The following is a 20,227-nucleotide window of genomic DNA, read 5'->3' on the forward strand; positions in this document are numbered from 1 at the left end:
GGATCCCCAGAACTTGAGTTACAGGTGGCTGTGACCCACCACGTGTGTGCAAGGAACCAAATGCAGGTCATCTGTCAGAGCAGTAAGTACTCAGTCGCTGAGCCATCATCTCCCCAGCTCCCTGTACTTCTGCAATATTAATATAATTGTGACCCAGCAATTATACTCCTAAGAGAAATAAAAGTATACATCCATTAAAGCTCTATAAAGGTGTGCACATGAAGCTACAGTTCTAAGAGCTAAAATCTGGACACTGTCTGGGCATCCATCACAGAATCACGGAGAAGCAAGGTAAGTAGAAAGAACGCAGCAGCAGGATACAGAAGAGTTGAGGCTCAGAACCCTCATGCCTGTCAGAAAGAGCACACTCCGTCCGTGTGATTCTATGGACGGAGTTATAGTAGGCAGAGCTCAGCTGTGCTCACAGATCTTTATCAACGCTGCTGTGCAGGCAGTAGGGTTAGAGATGAATGAACTGGGGACAGACAAGGCCATGTGTTACAAGAGTATGAACTATAAAACTAGGCGCAGACCTGGGGTTGCTGCTCCGTTGGTAAGCAGTGCTTGTTTTCTATGTGTGAAGAGCTGAACTCAGTTTCCAGAACCCACGCGAATGTGTCAGGTATAACGGCACGTGCTGAACTCGCAGTGCTGGGGAGGTGGAAATGGAGAGCCAAGCTTGTACCATGGATGACAACCAGGCTTGTCCACCAGCTACTGCATGAATGTACCCATGCACATGTGCGTGCACACACGTGCATGCGCGCGCGCGCGCGCACACACACACACACACACACACACACACACACACACACAATCAAAACTTGGTTTGTGTAGGTGTGTGTGTAAGCCAGAGGCATCGGATCCCCCGGAGAGGAGTTACTGGTGGCTGTGCGCCGTGAGCCACCTGATATGGATCCTGAGAATTGAACTTAGGTTCTCTAAGTGTGTGACTTCTCTCAAAATCATTTTTTTTTTTTTTAAAATGCTTTCATCAGAAATGAAGTCCACCGAATAAACTAGAAATGAATGTTATGCTAAACATGAGAATATGTCCTTGGCTACTGTTTCAAACAAACGCAGTTATTTTAACAAGGTAGCACTGCATTGTCCCCACATTTACTTTGTGTGCTTCTGTGTACACACAATGGTGGCTGTGTGGCGCCAGGGTGACTTGCTAGAGTTAGCCTTCCTTCCATCAGGTGGGCTCTGGCAAGTGAACCTAGGTAGTAAGGCTTGGTGGCAAGTACCTTGACGCCCTGTGCTATCTTTTTAGGGCTTGGACAGTCCTTTAATTAAGAATCAGAAGCAGGGGCTGGAGAAATGGTTCAGTGGTTAAGAGCACTGACTGCTCTTCTAGAGGTCCTGAGTTCGATTTCCAGCAACCACAGGGTGGCTAACAACCATCTGTAATGGGATCTGCTGCCCTCTTCTGGTGTGTCTGAGGACAGCAACAGCGTACTCATATACATAAAATAAATAAACCTTAAAAAAAAAAAAAGAAAAAAAAAAAGAATAAGAAGTACAGTGTCTGTGATGACTTTGACCAATTCTGATGGAACTCAGGTACAGAGATTTGTAGTTTGGACCAAACACATGGTCAAAATATCAGTCACAGTCATAAATCTAAACTGCAAAGACAATAATACATAACTATTAAATAATAGCAAACATCAACATATCTAGTCATCTAAGGTGACTGACAATAGGCATGGAGCACTTGGGGTCACTGACCAGGAAGGACAGTAATACGGCACTGAAATGTTTCAACTTACTTGATTACAGGAGGCAGCGAGTCAAGTTTGGTCTCTGGGCTCCAGGCAATGCCGTCAACTCGGACTCCATGGTGAAATGTTCGTAGTGTTTTATACTGAATCCCTTCAATGTCTGTTTCTTCCTCCTAAATGGATACAACAAATGTTTTAATGTTATAAAGACAAACAATAAAATACTGAATTTCATTTTAATCTATAATTTATCACAAGGCATACATATGCTTTTGAAGAGTGCAAAAGAAAATTAGATATTGAGATTATAGTAGTTTATGGAATTAAAAAGAATATTGGGGACTAGAGATGTAGCTTTAAAGTATTTGTCTAATGTGGACAAGGTCCTCGTTTGATCCCCAGTGTCCTCGGAGAGAGGCAAAAGAAATATAAACGAACAAACAAAAAAGCTGTTAAGCCTCATTAAAAATAACAACCCAGGTAAAGCAAAACAGTAACAAGGCCCTGGTGCCCTTCACCTCCACAGCAAACACACTGTAGGGCAACTCACAGAATAAGATGGCTTCAAAGTCAGTCTTCTAGGTAAATGAGGAATTATACACCACTTACCAACTCACAGAAAGATAACTGAGCACATACATGTGTTTTAAGTATGTGGAAGATCCTTTGAATGGTAATGCATGCCTCCAAATCAGTGTTAACTTTTTCACAGTATTATATATGCATGAGCTATTATAATTTACCTGTCCTATTAGACCAGTGGTCTCAACCTCCCTAATGCTGCGACACTTTAATAGAGTTCATCCATCCTGTTGTGGGGACCTCCAACCACAGTTTTTCCCTTGCTACTTTATAACTGTAATCTTGTTACTGTTAGGAATCATAATGTAAATATGTGTGATTTCCAGTGGTCCTAGGTGACTCCTGTGAAGGGCCATTCTACCCCTAAATGGTTCCAAACCACAGGCTGAGAACCACTGCTCTAGAGAACATGAAAGTGATATAAAGGTATACTGATTCAGAATACTGGCGCACAGTGATAATACTATAGTAGGGAACCAGTCACACAAATTTCCAACCGAGAAAGGCAGTGAGGGAAGATATTTAGGAGTCTTCCAAAATTGTTAAACTCCTAATTCTCAGATTTGGTAATAGGTATGCAAGGATCTATTTTATTTATTATTTTACATGTTTCACAGTATGCTCTCATATATACTTTTGTTGAATCCCAGTAGATATATTGATTTTTCCAAGATAGATTTTGAGATCCCAGCAAAGTCATTTTGCAGGCATGCTACCCAAGTCTTGTTACAATTCAAACACTATTTGAATGTAACTTTAAATTCCAGGTAAACTCAACAAAATGATTTTCCATTAATCAAAGAAATGAATTAAAAAAAAAAAGCACTGTCAAGTTTTATTACTTCATAATTTGTGTATATTACAACTAACCAGCTAACAGATTTGCCAATGCAACCACTAAGCAGTTTAAAACTAAGTGTAAAAGCCTAATCATAGCTGACTTCCCAGACTGACTTAGATCTATTTTTCCATACTTGACGAACCTAAAAATGAATTTTTATATAAAACACACATTACTTTGCTACTGTAACATGAGTGATGAAAAGCAGGGTCTGAATTCATTCCTCAGATTAGATATGGAACGACTGAGCAGTCTTAGGAATAATGAAACCACAGGGACTACACAGATGAAGCTTTATGTACTCACAGGAAGACTTGCCCTGCCCCTGGCAATACTGTCTGTTCGTGAGTCAGCCGATGAAAAGGGTAGTGTGTGTGTGGTATAGACAGAGATGAACGCTATTTTTGGTTCAGTGTGGGGTGTAGGCCGTATTGTATAGGCAGGAAATTAAGAGACTTTGGAAAACTTGCTGTAATAGAAATGATTATGGAAGGTTCCAGCAGTTTGAGGTTGAGGAACAGCCAAGTTGGTGGAAGAGCTCTTCTGAGGATTTGAAGTAGCAGGCCTTTCCACCACTGAGGCCTCATATAGAATGCCAGTTAGCCAAGGCTGGTTTATCTAATGCAGCTAGCTTCTTATTTAGTGCTTTCAGTTTAACTCAACATCTGAAAAAATATTAAACAACAACAACAACAACAACAACAACAACAAACAAAACTCTCTGAACACTTCCAATGAGAAAAGTAGCTGCTTTGGGAGAAGCAGGTTCAATAGTAGATAGGGCTATTAGTGTTCTCATTGGTAAGCCAGAGTGTTTCCATGTATATTGTATTCAATGCCCCAGTTCTGTCTCTGGAACTCTGTAAAATAAGCTGAATTTAGTGATGTCAAACCTTGCCAGACCAAGCTGTTAGGTGAACACATTCAGAGCAGAATTAGCACCTGTTACTGCAAACAAATGGAGGTGACAAGTCAAAACTTGCCAGTCTAATTACTTTTCCATGAGTTTTAAACATTTTTAATATAGCTGTGAAATTTGTTTCTAAATACACTCCTTTTAATTAGAATACAATGCTAAGAAATAAAGATTAAAAACATTTTTTATCAACTTATAGAGAACTGTTGTCAGATAAGATAGCTACTAGCCGTAGAGCCTAAAGCATTTGAAATGCAGCCAGTGTGTAGTTACTTTATAAGGTATAAAACGAACATGTACAAAGATCTCAATGAAATCTATCAACATAAGACAAAAGTATAGAATAACCTTTATATTAATTATATATGAAGTACTCTACTTAACCATTTAAAATTCATTCTGCCTTTTTAATTACTTTTATCGTGTGTGTGTGTGTGTGTGTGTGTGTGTGTGTGTGTGTATGTGCATGTGTATGCTACAGTGCACATGCTGAAGCCAGAGGACAACCCTCAGGAGCTGTGTCTGTTTCCCACCGTGTGGGCTTTGGGAACTGATCTTGGGTCATGAGGCTTGGTAAGAAGCGTCTTTACCCACTAAGCCATCTCACTGGCCCTCCTTTTATGTTATCATGACATCTAAGCTTACCTTGTGGCTCCTATTACATTCTAACCAGCTAGTACTGAATGAGCTCTGTTCAGCTCCCCATGGTGTTGACTTGGGGCTAATATTCAAGTGACTAACATCTGAGTCACAACTCTCCCTTCCCAGTTCTAAGTCTGCTGTCTTAAGACTTACAGTTGTCTTTACTGTCTCTTGTTTGAGTTGGTCCAATCTATTAAAAAATGTTTGGATCTGAATAGAGTTTGGCAGACAAAAAGCACTCAATCAATACTTGCTCAATGAAGTCAGTTATCAAAGGATTAAGGTATCTTTGTTTCATTTTCTCCACAAAAATGTGCTTGCCTAAACCATTCCCATTCAAGCTCAACCAGACTCCTTTATTACTGAAGAGTGAATAAGGTTTGAAACTTTTATCCTTATTTGGTCTTTTATAAATGAGGCTGTTTTAAGAATGCACTGCTTTCAGACTCTTTGGGGATAGCGTAAGAATCTCTCTCTCTTAATTTCCTGGCCTTTACTACACTCATGACTTCTTTATAAATGTGTGGCAGTCAGCAAGCCTACCATTTTTACTCATATTTCTGGATATGTAAAAGGACAGCACAAGAGCCTGAAAACCGTCCTGTTGAAACCCAGTTTTCTGTAGTTTTTGCTTCCTGATGACCCTACAGTGAAGACTGTTTTTTTTCTGATAGGCATGGGAAAGCTGGTTTGATTTACATATTTTTTTTTTCTTACAAGGTATAAAATTGGGGGACATGGAGCTTGAAGGTTTGAGATGAAAGAATGGGAATGAATGTTCAACAGCACCTAAACGGACAAAAGAGAATGGGGACTTGCTTTGGATCTCCAAGGGCAGAGTAATGAAACTCTTCAGGACCAACGACTGACTTCATTTGAACAGAAACACAAGAATGAGTCTGACAGAAGAGACTTTCAAATGAGGCCTAAACCTTGTTCTCTTTCTTCGTCATGCACTCCCCAAACATCTCTGAAGCAGAATGGAAAGTCTAAGAGGCATGGGACAGTTGTACTTAACTCGACCAGAGTATGATCTGTGTTCTCTATGTGCTCATAAAAGAAAAAAAGCCTATCGTTTTTTCCTTACTCAATTTGGAAATAAGACCTGAGGATCAATAAGGACAAGTTTTTGGAATGACACAAACATTCTTTTCATTTTCCTGTCTCTCCTTGTTGTCCGCCTTCTCCATCCTTCCCTTTTCTGATTTTTCTTCCCTATTGATTTCTCCTGGTTTTTTCTAACTGAACTTGAACTGCAGGTAGATATATCTGTCAGTGTTTGAAAATGCAACTCTATGTCTACATCTGTTAACACAGAAAGCAGTGGTAATGAGGGAAGTTCAAGATTCCCTATGGTTGCTTACGTTTTCAACAGATCAGTGGCCCACATCAGAGAAAGTTTTTAGTAAGTCTTTCTTAAACCAATGCCACATTATTTGCCTGAGGCATGACTTACGATTCTGACAATCTAATTGAACTTAGGCCAAGGGTCATAGAAATATAGTCCTGTAAATATTATTTTGGTATACCAAGAATAGCAGAAATGAGACTCTAGAAAGGTGGGGTGGTGGTAGTGAGTCCTTAGTGCTGAATGTTTCCTATGTGTACCTTAGGTTTCCTGTGAGGAAACACTGTAATAAGTCTCTTGGAAGCAACTTTTCATGGATGACTAAATATGAGGGTATGACTGCCACTGCTGCCCATACCAACCACAAAATACACATATATGGATTACAATGTGCCGAATGTCTTCTGGGAAGTTTATGTGCACTAACACACTACACCTCACAAACCAAATTGAAACCAAATAGGTTTCCTAAACCTCCACTCTCAAAGGGATTAAATCATATTCCTTACCTTTAGAGAAGGGTTAAGTATCTAATGAAGTATAGCCATTTGAAACTAAGTGTCCAGACACTCAGACTACACAGAACTCATAGAGAGCTATGATGAACTGCTGGACGTAAATGTAATCCTATATGGTTATCTGAATATCTGCTGCAGATATACAAAGCGTGAAAGCAAATTAATAGGAAAGCTGAATATTATTTATGAAAGCTAGACATTTTTTGGAAGATAATTGTTTAGCCTTTCAGTATTACCTTGTTTCCTATGACAGAATAATATGGGGAAATCTGAAGTGGTTCTTCTAATACATATAAATAAATACATGTGTGCTCAGTTATATTGGGCTTTATCAGAATACACCACTACGAATCACTAGGTGAAAGAAGAGCTCCATAGTTTTTACGTCTATAATTATATAATGTATACACATGTCTCAACAATTAGTAATGGGAATTCCCTGTAGATCTTCAAAAAAAATTTTTTTATTGTATTCAAAAGCAACATACTTTTAAGTTCAGCTTTGGTTTGTTCACATTATTATTGATAAAATATCTCCAGTGTCACTCCATGCAGTTTGTGGACTAACCTGAAACGTACACATGCCAACAACCACATAATTACTGCCGCCATACGCAATCAGGTTTCCCGAATCTCCACTCTCAAAGGGATTAAATTCTACCACATGCACATAATCTTCACAATCCACCGTGTACGCAGCATTTCTCGTAGCATCCTGCTTCATCTTGTATCCCAAAGCTGGAGCAGTTGTAAGAATCAAGTAGCCTTTAATTGGCTCTCACGAAACTGTGGATCACAAACAAAATTTACAAAGTGTCATTCAACAGAAGAATCATAACGGGGCGTGGTACAGTGATGTCAGAGACAGCTCAAAAGAGAATTCTGCTTGTATTAACACACACATGAATAAATTGAATACAAATAGATTCCTAAGATTATTAAGCAATAGAGATGCAGCACTATTTGAAGTTGGAAAGTTGTACTGACATTATCATACACAAGAGTTCCATCAAAGCTGGTACTGCCAAGAGTCCCCGCTTTGCCTATGAAGAAATTTGCCAAGTTCATCAACAGGTTGAGGATCTAAAAGACTTAGCATGTGTTGGGCCTAAAGGCTAGAGAAAACACAAATACACTTGCCTATCTCAGGACTATGTTGCATTATTTGTTCGAATTATATGACTTTTTACCATTCTAATTTGACAGACCACCTGAACTCTCATCAAGGGTCAGATGGACTGGCAAGTCCCACCCCTGCCTAAAGACACATGGAGTCTAAGAGCCTAGAAGGATAGTATCAACTAGCGATAGTTACAACCAACCACTCCCCAGGCAATAAAATAAGGAGATTCAAAAATACAGGCTCTGGAGTAATGCGTGATACTAATGTTATTAATACCAGTCACGAGCCTCAACTAAATTTGTCTCGAGACAGGTAGTATGCACTGCAGAACTAGCATTCTCACGTGCGAATTAATTTTTTTTACTTTGTTGTTAATGAAAAGGAGGCACCCTAGGCTAAGAACGAACACATTAAATCCTGAGTTATCGGTTGAGTTTTTTTCAGATTAAGTCCCATCTCAGGGAGACTGGACACGTGTTACGCGGGACCGGCAGGCGAGAAGACCATAGAGCAGAGAGGGCTAGGGCGTGCAGGGGACTCGAGATCCGGATTTGATGGCAACCCCTGACCTCCAGGTCTTTAAAGCCCGGAGTCAATCAATATTCCCAGGGTCCCTGGAGTTGTGTTCCTCACGCGTCGCCCGAGACAACCCACTCCCACCTCGCGAGGTCACAGGGAAGAGCTCTGGGGAACAGGGAAGCGCCCTTGGGGAAGCAGCACAAGCTGGCGATCCCCGGGTCACCGCGCTCCATACGCACCTACAGCAGGGGAGGCGACCTGGGCACGGCTCTCCCGACCGTAGGTGGCCCGGGCGCGCGCCCGCTCTGCTTCCGGGTCGGAGGGCGAGCGCGGCGATTGGTTCCCCGGTCGTGCCGCGAGATTTGAAAGGGACGCTGAGGCGATTCAAACCTCTGCCTTCCGGCGTCCTGGCTGCGCCGCTCCTCCCTCTGCTTGTACCCAACCTGGGTCGCCGGACGAGGTGGGTCTCGTCTCTTCTCTGCTCCCGGGGTCGCAGTTCCAGTGGGCCTTCGGGCTGCTGCTCTGCGAACGCGTCTCGGTGCCAGCGACGTGCCTTGTGCCAGCCAGCGGCGTTGTCTGCGCAGTGGCTTCGCCCTGACTTCATTCACGGTGTCCCGTGGGGGGAAAAAAGACCTGGAAGGTCGCTAGAGCTCGGCTGCAGATTCTGCTTTTAGTCCGTTCCATCGGGGATCTGACACACGACGGGTGCAGGCTCCCCAGATTTTCTGTCTGTTGTTGCATTCTGCAGAGGGCCATTCCGGACCAGACTAGGAGAGTAACTGTCACTTGTCATCTTTTAATGGAACATTTTCTAAGTGCTGGCAATAAGGAGATTGTATGTTTGCTTCATACTGGTGCCTCATAATTCTGTTAAGTAGATATTACCGTTCCCAGTATGGACGTGGAGAAATTTGTGGTAATCGCGAGGTACAGCTAATGCAGGGGTGTGGTGCAGGGATGCTTAGCCAAGTGTAGTGCTCTCTCACTTAACCTTCCAGGGACAACTTCCTGTCTCAGACTTTTCTGCTCCAGTGCACTTTGAATCCAGTTTAAAAGCAAGGGTTTATTCCCTCCGACGCCTTCTATCTGTTTTGTTCATATCCAGCGTCTCATCGAGTCTTCACAACAGGCTGGGAGGTAGAACAGAGGGAGAGGCATAGTCCCGATTGCTTTGTGATAATACTTATACCCGGACAGCCAGATCTAAAGTTAGGCACCCTTGGAAAAGCCGGAACTGCAGTAGATATTGGCATGCCAGCAGAGATGCCCGTTTGTGAAAAGCCAGATCTAGAACTAAACATGGTTTTACATGTTTAAATGGTTGGTGGAAAAAAAAAATTATTTCAGGCAAACTAATCATATCACCCATAGCTCGTGCTTTTGTGACTTCTTCAATTTTATTTTTTAAGAGATAAATATGAGATAACCTAGGTGCTCATCAGGGAATTGTGAGTGAGGCCTGGGAGGTGGCTCACTGGGTAAAAGCACCTGGACAATTATGAGGACTAGAATCCAAATCCTCAGGGCTAAGGGAGACACGGTGTAGTAGTCTGCTTGCAATCCCAGTGTGCCAGAGGTGTAGACAAGCGATGCCCAAGCAAGCCCCCTAACCAGATTAGCTGCAGCGGTGAGCTCTGGATCCAGGGAGAGACTGTTCCTCAATCTACAAGGTGGAGAGCAGTGGAGAAGACACTCAATGTCAACCTTGGGCCTCCGTACACATGTGCTCACATAAAGGCGAACATATACACACAGCAGACTTGTAAAAAGAGACACAGAGAAAACTGGAAGTAGAGAGGGGACTCCGTAGCATGGCTGTCTAGAATACTGACACACCTAGGCTTATTTTGAAAGGGTTCTGTATGCATCCAGGAGAAGTTAGGGAAACCTTAGAAGTCTTGGATTTATGCCTTTTGGCTATTTACTATCTTCATGTCATTGAATATTACTTTTTTCATGTGTCAAATGTCGACATTCGTAGACTGACATCATCAGGGCACAGGAAACTGGAGCAAAGTAATTAATATTAAATGTTTGAAAAGTATTTGGCACTAAGAAGCTTCAATTGTTTGATGACTTATGATCGGCTTGCTGTGTAACAAAACATCAAAAACCATAGTCACTGCAAAACAACAACCGAGTATTTGCTTTGACTCTGTGGGTCAGCAGTTTGGGCTGGGTAAGTTATTGATTCCTCTGCTAGCCTTGAACAGTTGACTGGTGCTGCTGGGGCTCACCTTCCGTGTTGACAGGGTCTCCATGGGATAAGCTGCCTCTTTCATGGCTGTGAGTTATATCAGTTGCCAGCAGGAATACCTTACATCTCTTTTGCATGCTTTCTTCAGCAGCTTAACTGGGCTTGGGAGTTAGGTCTCCCCAGAGGGGTCATTTGCTAGGAGGAGCAGGAAAGTCAACATTTAGGTGTAGCTGCAGGTGGGAACTACTGTAGCAAAAGGGCCAAGGTAGTGTTAGTGAAGGGAAAAGGCATGTGAAGTAGAGTGGGGGAGACCAAGCCCAGGCTCCTCAATGTCCTTATAGAGTCATGCTTAGTTCTCCCAGACACAGGCTGTGACAGTCATGGGGAATGTTGTCTACTGAGGAAAGTTATTAGAAACTCTGCCAGAGTTTTTACTGGGAGTAGACTCAGAGGCATGCCCTGTCCAACATGTACCAAAAAAGACCAGAGTCAAGGAAATTAGATGTTCATCATAAAACGCATATGGTTTATAAAAACAGTTCAGCACAGTTAAATACTCTTAATGGAAACTCTACTGGAATCTAGGTTTCTAGAGCCTTGCTATATTAACTATTTTGCACAAACCTTTTAAAACCTACGCTTAGAATTCTAATTATTGACTAGTAGTTGTACTACTCAAACCAAGTCCTTAGACTGTTCCCAATTCAAGTGAGCAGAAAAGAAAACCACTTATTTTGGAACAATACACTCCCAACCCCAAATCTACTACATATAGTACCATTTGTCTCAAAACAACTATCTTAAAATACAGATTTAATTAGTGACGTTTGTGTCTATAATTATAAATTTGCAGAATTTGCATGTCTGTTTTATGCGAATTTTCAAAATTGAAGGTTGGATTTTTATTATTTCAAAGGTTTGACTTAAGAAAACTAAAGAGAGGAAAATATGATTGGGCAGAAATTGTATTATTCTGTTTTCCTAAATTTAATTAAAAGCAATCTTGGTAAATATAAAATGACTTCTTGTTCACTACTTATTTTTTCTAACCATGCTTGCTTACACATGTTAAATGTTACTTTTCCAATTAAAACAAGGCACTTTAACATTGTATTCTGTTCTACTCTAAGAGAATGGCTGTGCTTAATCAGCTGCCTGTCTTGGGTATGATTAAAGAGTTTAGGAGGAGTTGGCGTGCTCTTTGTAGCTCTGAAAGAACTACGTTATGCGGTCCAGACTCCATGCTCCTGGCCCTGCAGCTGTCCATGGCGGAAAACAACAAACAGGTCAGTGCACTATGGTTAGCTTAACTTTTTAACCCAATTTTACTTGTTGCCCAGTATAGTAAGTTTGAGCGTAATTATGCACATCATTTTCTTTACTTCCTTCCTAAAATAGGGTGTTTCAGAAATGCGTCTGCATATCTGTCTCAAAATATCACAGTTGGAACTTTTGGAAAAAAATTGTCTGTATATCTGAAATGATTTATTTTGTGTGTATAATTTGTACGTAAAATGTGGATACTTGGTATCTCATGAAAGAAATCATAAATATTAAATCTGTAGCTCTTATGATTTAATATATTCCTATTTAATAATTGTTCCTTTGTTCCCTAAAAGAAGCCCTAGATGAGCAGGTCTTATTTTTATTCAATGTAAAGTATTTTATGTCTACTTTCAGCCCTGTTGTGTGGATTTAGTATTCTTAAATCTGTTTATGCATCAAAATCATTTGGGAGGTATTAATTAATTAGTTTGTTTATTCTTCTTTCATATATTACATCCTGACTGCAGTTTCCCCTCCTTCCTCTCCTCTAAGTCCCTCCCTCCCCCCTCCCCCCTCCCCCCTCCCTAGATCCACTTCTCCTCCTTTCCCTTCATAAAAGAGCAGGCCTCCCAGAGAGATCAACCAAACATGATCAAGGCAGGATAAGGCAACCCATTAGGAGGAAGAGGGATTCAAGAGCAGGCAAAAGAATCAGAGACAGCCCCCACCCCCAGGTTTGGGAGTCCCAAAAGAACAACAATCGACACAATTATGTATGCAGAGGACCTAGGTCAGACCCATACAGGCTCCCTAATTGTTGGTTCTATTTCTGTGAGCCCCTATGAGCACTGGTTATTTGATTCTATAGGCTGTGTTCTTATGATGTCTTTGATCCCTCTGGCTCCTAAAATCCTTCCTCCCCATCTTCTATAGAATTTCATTTTGGGAGGTCTTTAAAATATATTAGTTCATTGGAGCTTGGTGCCCACAGGCCTGTAAATCCAGCTGCTCAGAAGACAGAAAGATGATGATCAGAGAGGAGTTCAAAGCCTGTCTGGACTAAAGAATGAGCTCAAAACTAGTCCATGCCTTGGGCCTTTGAGGCTCTGCCTCAAAATAACATATAAAAGGTGGCTGGAGAAATCTCAGTGGTAGAGTGCTTCCATAGCACATAGGAGGTGCTAGATTCAATCTCCAGGACTACAAACAAACAACTCAAAGTTGTTGCCTTGTTGTCCTAATGGAGTCTTCACTGACCTGCTGGAAACTACCTTGAAGAAAATCTCTACAAAGTGATTCTCTTATAGGTAGCTGGGGTCCACTGACCTTCCAATAGAGATGGGGAATTGAGTCCATTGAGACCAATGCTTGTTAATTCCTGTTGTTTTGTTGTTGTTATTGGTGGTGGTTGTGTGTGTGTGTGTGTCCCTTCATTGGGTTTTGTTGGTGTGAAATTATTTGTTGCTATATTTTCGTGGATGTACTTGACCTTGTTGGGTTAGAGTTTTCCTTCTATACCTTCTGTAGGGCTAGATTTGTGGATAGATAATATTTAAATTTTACTTTATCATGGAATGTCTTGTTTTCTCCATCTATGGTGATTGAAAGTTTTGCTGGGTATATTAGTTGGGTTGGCATCTGTGGTCTCAGAGTCCGCTGGACATCTGTTCAGGTCCTCTGGCTTTTAGAGTAAGCTTCCTGTACCTTTATAGACATAACCTTCTTTAGGTTAGAATTTTTATTTTTGATTTTGCCTCAAATATTTTCTGGGCCTTTGAGGTGGGATTCTTCATCTTCAAGTTCTATTACTTTTAGATTTAGTCTTTTTATGGTGTCCCATGTCTAAGAATAGATGTTTTGTGTCAGGAATCACTTAGACTTAATGTAATGTTTTCTTTGATGTATCTGTTTCTTCTGTCCTATCTTTAGTACATGAGATTCTCTCTTCTGTTCCTTGCAATTCTGTTGGTGATGCTTGCTGGTGTCTAGGCATCTGGGTTTGGGATAATTATTGGTTTAGGTGCCGATTTCTGAGCTTGTCTTTGTTAGATGGATCTTTTCTTTCTTTTTTGTTTCTGTTTCCTCTCTGGTCTGCAGGTTGGAGTGGCTTGTGGTTGATTAGAGGGTTTTTTTTCCTAAGTTGGAGGCTGGAGTTCTGGCAGCCTGCTGGGGGTCTTGAGGTTCTGGGTGCTGGTGTGGCCTCTAGTGGAGCAGGGAACTTCCACTGGAGGTGTGGGGCAGGATATGGTGATGAGGAGAGAAAGGGGTGTTGGGGTAGCTGGGTGGGTGCTGGGAGAGTGTTGGTAGTCCGAAGGTTGGGGGCCTATCTGGGAATCTGGATGCTTGAGTGTCTTCTTGTGGAGGAAGGGTCTCATAAAGATGCTTCAAGTCTGGATTTCCAATAACATATATGACTGATTATCATAGAAGATATAAAGATAGAGATTTTTAATAATGCAAATGTTTGTTTTGGATGTATTGTTTTTTGTGTGTTACTCTTGATTAAGATTTCATGTCAAAGAATAACAATTTCTAACTACTTAATTACCTAATTCATCTTTGAATGGGACTATTGTAAAAGTATTAGCAGAAACTGGAAAAAAATTAAAATGGTGGAAGGTGGCATATATTCCATTTCACAGACCCACATGTGGATACTAAAATATATTTCCTTTTCATGCTGAATTGAAAATGAGAAGTTAGAATTTTTAATGAGTTAAGGCTGGTGCTTTTTGGAATTATTAGTATCTTACATATTAATGTGGGAAAAGAATGCATTGAGTAAGAAGCAAACCTTTAGTGCATCTGCTGAAAATGTATCATGTGGCTATCCAGAGAGGTACTTTAAGGAAAGCTTTTATACTGAGATGAAATCCTGTCGGTAATGTTATTGGATCTCTTATCAATTACAACTAGTGTAGTTAGATCACAATCTTTTGTTTTCTTTTAGAAAAAACAAGCAAAGAAGTAGAAGAGTAAATTTGCCTGCTTAGTAGCATCTAAGTACTCACAGAAAAGAGTATAACTTGATTTTTAACACATTCATTATAATTTAGTATATTTAGGACCAGAGAAGAAACAAAAATCTTTCTAGGCTCTGAGTTTTACAGTGATACTTTTATTTCTCTGTAATAATAACAAATGGAAATAAAGTCACAATAACAATAACCTGAACACTAAGACTGGATTTTAAAGCCAGTACCTGGAATATATTTTGTTGTGTGGGAATTCTTCATGGCACTGGGAATGTTAAGTAAGAGAGTAAAAACCCTGTAGCTGAGTATAGTGTATTGTTCGTGCATCCGGCCTCTGCCTCCCAAGTGTTGGGATTAAAGGTGCACTCCATCATGCCCAACCCATTTACCAAAGTTTTTATCTACAAATATGCCACTTATTTATATTTTATCAAAGTGTCAAAATTTTTATGTTTACTTTAACAGCATGCTGTTGTATTTCTCATATCAATTAGATAAATGGACATTCAAGCATTAAGCACTCAAATTTACCCTTGTTCTTTGGCATCTTTCAGCACAGTGGAGAATTTACAGTCTGTCTTAGCGATGTCTTACTGACATGGAAGTACTTCTTACACGAGAAACTGAACTTGCCCATTGAAAATATGAAAGTGGTCGACCACTATGAAGACATTAAGAAAACGTATGATGATTTCTTGAAGAATAGTAATACACTAGATTTGATTGATGTTTATAAAAAATGTAGCAGCTTGACCTCTAATTATGATACTAACACGATTTCCTCTGTAAGTATTCTAAAATTAATTCTACTTTGATCAAATTAAAGTTCAGCTAAAGTACTTTTATTTTAGACTACAGATAGAGTTACTAGTCTTAAAATTTTGGTGGGAGGCAGAGAATATGTCTTTGTTTTCATAGTAAAGTACATACAAAAAAGACAAAAAGTTGATAATTTTTTTGCTTTTTAAATCATGTTAAAAAATGGAAAATTTAGCTACCCAAAGGCTAGTTTTTTACTTGAATGAAATATTTTTGATAACTTTTGTTGGGTTTATGATATTGTTGTTTGGTATAAAAACATTTTTCTTTTTTTAAAAAAAAATTTATTTATTTATTTAATGTATGTGAGTATACTGTTGCTTTCTTCAGAGACACCAGAAGAAGGAGTCAGATCCCATTACAGATGGTTGTGAGCCACCATGTGGTTGCTGGGAATTGAACTCATGACCTCTGGAAGAGCAGTCAGTGTTCTTAACCACTGAGCCATCTCTCCAGCCCCCTAGAACATTTTTCTTAATAGATAAAAATTTGGCAAAGAAATAAATTCCAAATGTCAAATTTCTTTTGAATTAGATCAAAGTTTACCTGTCTACAATTTTTCTTTTTGTTGAATGTTCATGTTTATTAGGTGTGTATTGTATAAATAATTGTTACAGTTCTTTTACATGGCTTAATAGCTTCTTCAATAGACATGCCATATATTACTATCAGAAAACATAACAATATATGAGATAATAGACTTCATTGTATAAACATTTAATTTAATAGAAAAACATTTAAAAGCTGTAATATTCCTTGATTCGTTTATATTAGAATTGATAAACTATTTAAAATCTATTTGTATATGTGCAGGTTTTATTTTTTGAGTGTTGAAAATACTTTAATACTTTCTGTGTGCTAATAAAGTAATAAGTAAATGTTGGTAATGGTTAAATAATTATATTTGTAATCAGGAATTATTTACGGTATTTTGTGAGATACTAAGCTCTTTTTGTATGGTTATTAGTGATATCATATAAGTTCATTGCAATAGAAATCTCTGGTATAAAACTATGTTTTAAGAAAGTAGCAGTTTATTTTACTGCCTATAGAAGAGCCACGTGACTTACTTAAATGGCAAAGGTAGCTGTTGAAGTTCCAGCATGATAGCAATACTTGTTCAGGAGGCGGTGGGACCAAATGACCGAGAAAAACAGCTCTTTGCCTCAGTCTAATTGCTTAAAGCTTGATTGAGGGTGTGTAGAGAATGCAGTCTTTATTCGAAGTGGTGGCGTGCAAGGGTGAAAGCAAGCACTGTCAGTGAGTAGGGAGGGAGAGCAGACCCTGGGCAGCTTCACTGGTACGCCACGCAGATCTTTGTCCTGTTATAACTTCTTCAAGCACACATTCACATGCGCTCTTCTCGTCCACATGCAGCACCTGAAAGAAGGCTTTAGCTCTTTGCTTTTTCTTGCCTATGACTTTTGACTAGCTCTCCATAGCTAATGTAGAGAGCTAACTGTAGGTAAGCACTGAGTTGTAGGAAGGAAAAAGAGAAGACGCCCGGAATCTTGGGCACAGCGCTTTTCCTGTTTATGGGGAATGCATTCTCTAACACGTTTCCTTGCTGAGCCAATGGGACATGTAAAGACTGCTTTTCAGCCTGGGTGGAAGATCGTCTGCAAATGTCAACATTTCTGTAGAACTCCAAGAATTAAACCAAAACTGCAAAGATGGTAGTTCATGAAGAAAACTCTCAAATTGTATCAGGTGTTTTCTTCAAGGATATTCCCACTAACAACAAAATTGTATAGCAAAACGTATCTCTGGGTTGGTTTTTCAAAAGCGCATTAAATGTGACCCTAATTAATGTGTGCTATGTCTTTAAAGTCACTATCAGAGTACCCCCACTTGTTCTGATCTTTATGTTCTTGAATTCATGGCCTTAATAAAAAGTTGCTGTTTCTTATATGTTGTAGTTTAAATAATGCAGAGGTTATTGGGAATCAAGATAAAGATGAGGTAGTTCTGGAAACATGATAATTCTTCTCCATCTGGGAGCATACACGACTTTGGATTCTGACTGGAATCTCAGGGAGAGAGATTTGGGGCCGAGTTGGATTTCACATGGAAAGAACTCTTAAGTGTCTGGACTGCAACATTAGAGCCATATGGCCAGAAGAAATGTAGATCTCCGAAGAACTTAGGTACAGATGTGTGGAGCCTCTGGGCTAGATCACCAGATGTTGTCTGAGGGCCTGCAGGCAGGGTTCTGTCCCATCACCTCCCGTTGCTAAGGCTTGGAAGAACACAGAGGCCTCCTTGACCTCGGCAGGTGTCCGGCAGTCTTGCTTTCTTTTGAGGCTGCGCAGTAGCACAGAGACCTTGTTACCTTTTCTTACTTGTAGAAACCATCATTTCAGAGAGAGAAACAGCAACCCAGCCTGAGATCCCGATCATCAGCCAGACAAGGAGGAGTCAACTGGTGACGCATTATCAACCAAGGAGAGCTTTAGGGAGAATAACACCTAGAATACACAGAGATACTAAGTGCTTACAGAAATTCGTGGGTAATACACAAGCACAATACTTACGTAACAACGAAGATCCACTTGCTGGGGATGCTGTGTGATGACGTAAGGATGCTAGAGCATGTGCTCCAACCGTTGGACTGCGGGGGGTAGGGTGGGGTGGGGGTGGGGGGCGCAGCTTCCTACGTTGAACTCTGGAGTAGGAGAGCTCGTTTTTTCCTGATGAAGCGACGCTTTAAAAAAATCACACAAGACAGGACTCCTGAGGAAGCTACCCTTAGCTGTAGCCAAAGACCTGTAGGAGATGCCCTGAACCTTTGTGAACCGAGTGTGGAAGGTGGACTAATGTCTTCATGCCTTTCCGGGAAAATCCCTGTCCATGAGACAGAGGTCAGCACCACAGCCGCCTCGAGCAAAAGGAAGCCCATTTCCAGGGCTTCCAAGCAGTTAAGGCCCTGCCAGAACCTCTCAGCTCCTCGGGAAGAGACCTCTGAGTCGGCCTCATTGATCCAACGGCCACCGCAGAAGCGACAGTCTCAAAACTCATCCTTACCCAAGGTTCTCCACAAAACCCGCAGGGGAAAGCGAGACCCCAAGAAGTTGGCAGCCGCCATGGAGCAGGTGAGGCAGTGGGAAAGTCGCCTTCTCCAGAACCTTGAGGAAGCCACGCAGCACCAGCTCACGGTTGAAACCGAGAAAACGGAACCAGTGATCCAGCTCAACACAGAAGATGAGCCAGACGCCGCCTCCGAGGCTCACACAGGCCATAGACATTTGCTATTTTGGACACATGGCCACTAAATATAAAGCTGGCGTTATTCTTATAAATGTTTGCACCACCCACTTTATCAAAAAAAAAAAAAAAGTTTGTTCTTTTATTGTAAAAATGTAAACATCCTTGCTTTCAGCCCCATCCACCTCTCCTGTTTTACCCACCCCTTCTTCAGGCACAGGGACATGCATGCTGGCTCCTCTCAGAGAGGCAGCTAAAAGCTTGTTGGTAGAGTGGAATCAGCAGTTACTGGGTGAAACTGAGAACTGAGTTGGAAAAACAGTATTGACTAGATGCCAAGGGCACATAAGGTCTAAGATGCTCTAAGAGGCAGGTGAGAAGGTTTATTTTTAAGCTTCAGTTTGGGGGGAAAATATTTCTTCCAGTTTGTGTCAGAATTGGAGGCTTTCTTTTTTGTTGTTTTTTTGGAGAGTTACCAACCTTCAGAAAAATCAGGAAATCTACTGCAAATAGATACAGGCTGGCAGGAGCAGCCATTGGGATAGTTCAATATTTCATCTACCCTAGTTCTGTGTGTGGTAGGAATTTTACTGTGTAAGATGTTTCAGCATTTGTATCTTATGAACTTTCCCCTATGTAAATGGACTATTCAGTTGGCTCATTTTTTTTCTTGTAAATACTAATATGTTATAAAAAATACCAGTTATAAAAATGATGTCTGTTAACTTTTCAAATAAAACATGAAAATATAAAGAAACACTAAAACTTGTTATGTAATGATATGAAAGCAAATGCTTCCAAGTAATTCCTCCTAACTTTCATGAAAAATAATCTGTTTTCATGACAACTCAGAAAAATATGGGGAAGATTTCCCAGTATGGCATGTGTATTGACATACAAATTTGTATCCTAACAATCCCAACAGTAAATTTAAAGAATTTAGAGGAAGAGCTACAGGACTTGACATGAAGATGCGACCTGAAGGTGTAATGAAATATTTTTATAACAAATAGTACTGTTAGCTGAAGAGAAACCATAGTCTACTGATGATCTAAGTTCCAGGTTATATTGATGAGAAAAGATATATACATAGACATAACCTGATAAAATTCCTGGACTATCAGATATAAAATCCCTTAGTTGTAACTTATTGAATTATATTTAGATATTTTTTGCTATTTAGAAAATACCCATGGAGGGAGTTACAGAGACAAAGTTCGGGGCTGAGACGGAAGAAAGGACCATCTAGAGGCTGCCCCACCTGGGATCCATCCCATATACAACCACCAAACCCAGGCACTATTGCATGTGCCAGCAAGATTTAGCTGACAGGACTCTGATATAGTTGTCTCTTGTGAGGCTATGCCAGTGCCTGGCAAATACAGAAGTGGATGCTCACAGTCATCTATTGGATGGAACACAGAGCCCCTAATGAAGGAGCTAGAGAAAGTACCCAAGGAGCTAAAGGGGTCTGCAACCCTATAAGAGGATCAACAATATGGACTAACCAGTACCCCCAGAGCTGTGTCTCTAGCTGCATATATAGCAGA

The 20,227-nt window shown here is 40.5% G+C and overlaps 3 protein-coding genes across 4 annotated transcripts in view; 2 read left to right on the plus strand and 1 right to left on the minus strand.

The window, feature by feature from the left end:
- Nucleotides 1-8,536, minus strand: part of Nup37 (nucleoporin 37) — a 32,122-nt gene extending 23,586 nt beyond the window's left edge. Inside the window, exons 1-3 of the mRNA XM_021205107.1 lie at nucleotides 8,456-8,536; nucleotides 7,143-7,360; nucleotides 1,776-1,900 (exon numbers count right to left, since the gene is read on the minus strand). Of these exons, the coding sequence (XP_021060766.1) occupies nucleotides 1,776-1,900; nucleotides 7,143-7,298 (281 nt within the window). The 5' untranslated portion in view covers nucleotides 7,299-7,360; nucleotides 8,456-8,536. The remainder of the gene's footprint in view (nucleotides 1-1,775; nucleotides 1,901-7,142; nucleotides 7,361-8,455) is intronic.
- A 3,010-nt stretch (nucleotides 8,537-11,546) lies between these two features.
- The window catches only part of Parpbp (PARP1 binding protein), a 43,984-nt gene continuing 35,303 nt past the window's right edge, over nucleotides 11,547-20,227 (plus strand). The window contains exons 1-2 of one of the 2 annotated variants that reach the window (XM_021205254.1): nucleotides 11,547-11,699; nucleotides 15,209-15,439. In XM_021205254.1, the coding sequence (XP_021060913.1) occupies nucleotides 11,547-11,699; nucleotides 15,209-15,439 (384 nt within the window). The remainder of the gene's footprint in view (nucleotides 11,700-15,208; nucleotides 15,440-20,227) is intronic. The other variant, XM_029542430.1, reaches the window with a different exon arrangement.
- Nucleotides 18,125-19,425, plus strand: LOC110326663. Its single transcript, XM_021205255.1, has one exon. It carries the CDS (start codon nucleotides 18,167-18,169, stop codon nucleotides 18,743-18,745), a length of 579 nt encoding a protein of 192 aa, XP_021060914.1. The 5' UTR covers nucleotides 18,125-18,166; the 3' UTR covers nucleotides 18,746-19,425.

The sequence above is a fragment of the Mus pahari genome, chromosome 9, assembly GCF_900095145.1.
Source record: "Mus pahari chromosome 9, PAHARI_EIJ_v1.1, whole genome shotgun sequence".
Taxonomy (NCBI): domain Eukaryota; kingdom Metazoa; phylum Chordata; class Mammalia; order Rodentia; family Muridae; genus Mus; species Mus pahari.

Excerpts from the sequence above, each read along its gene's own strand:
- LOC110326663 (XM_021205255.1), top strand. The coding sequence starts at position 18,167 with ATGAAGCGACGCTTTAAAAAAATCACACAAGACAGGACTCCTGAGGAA.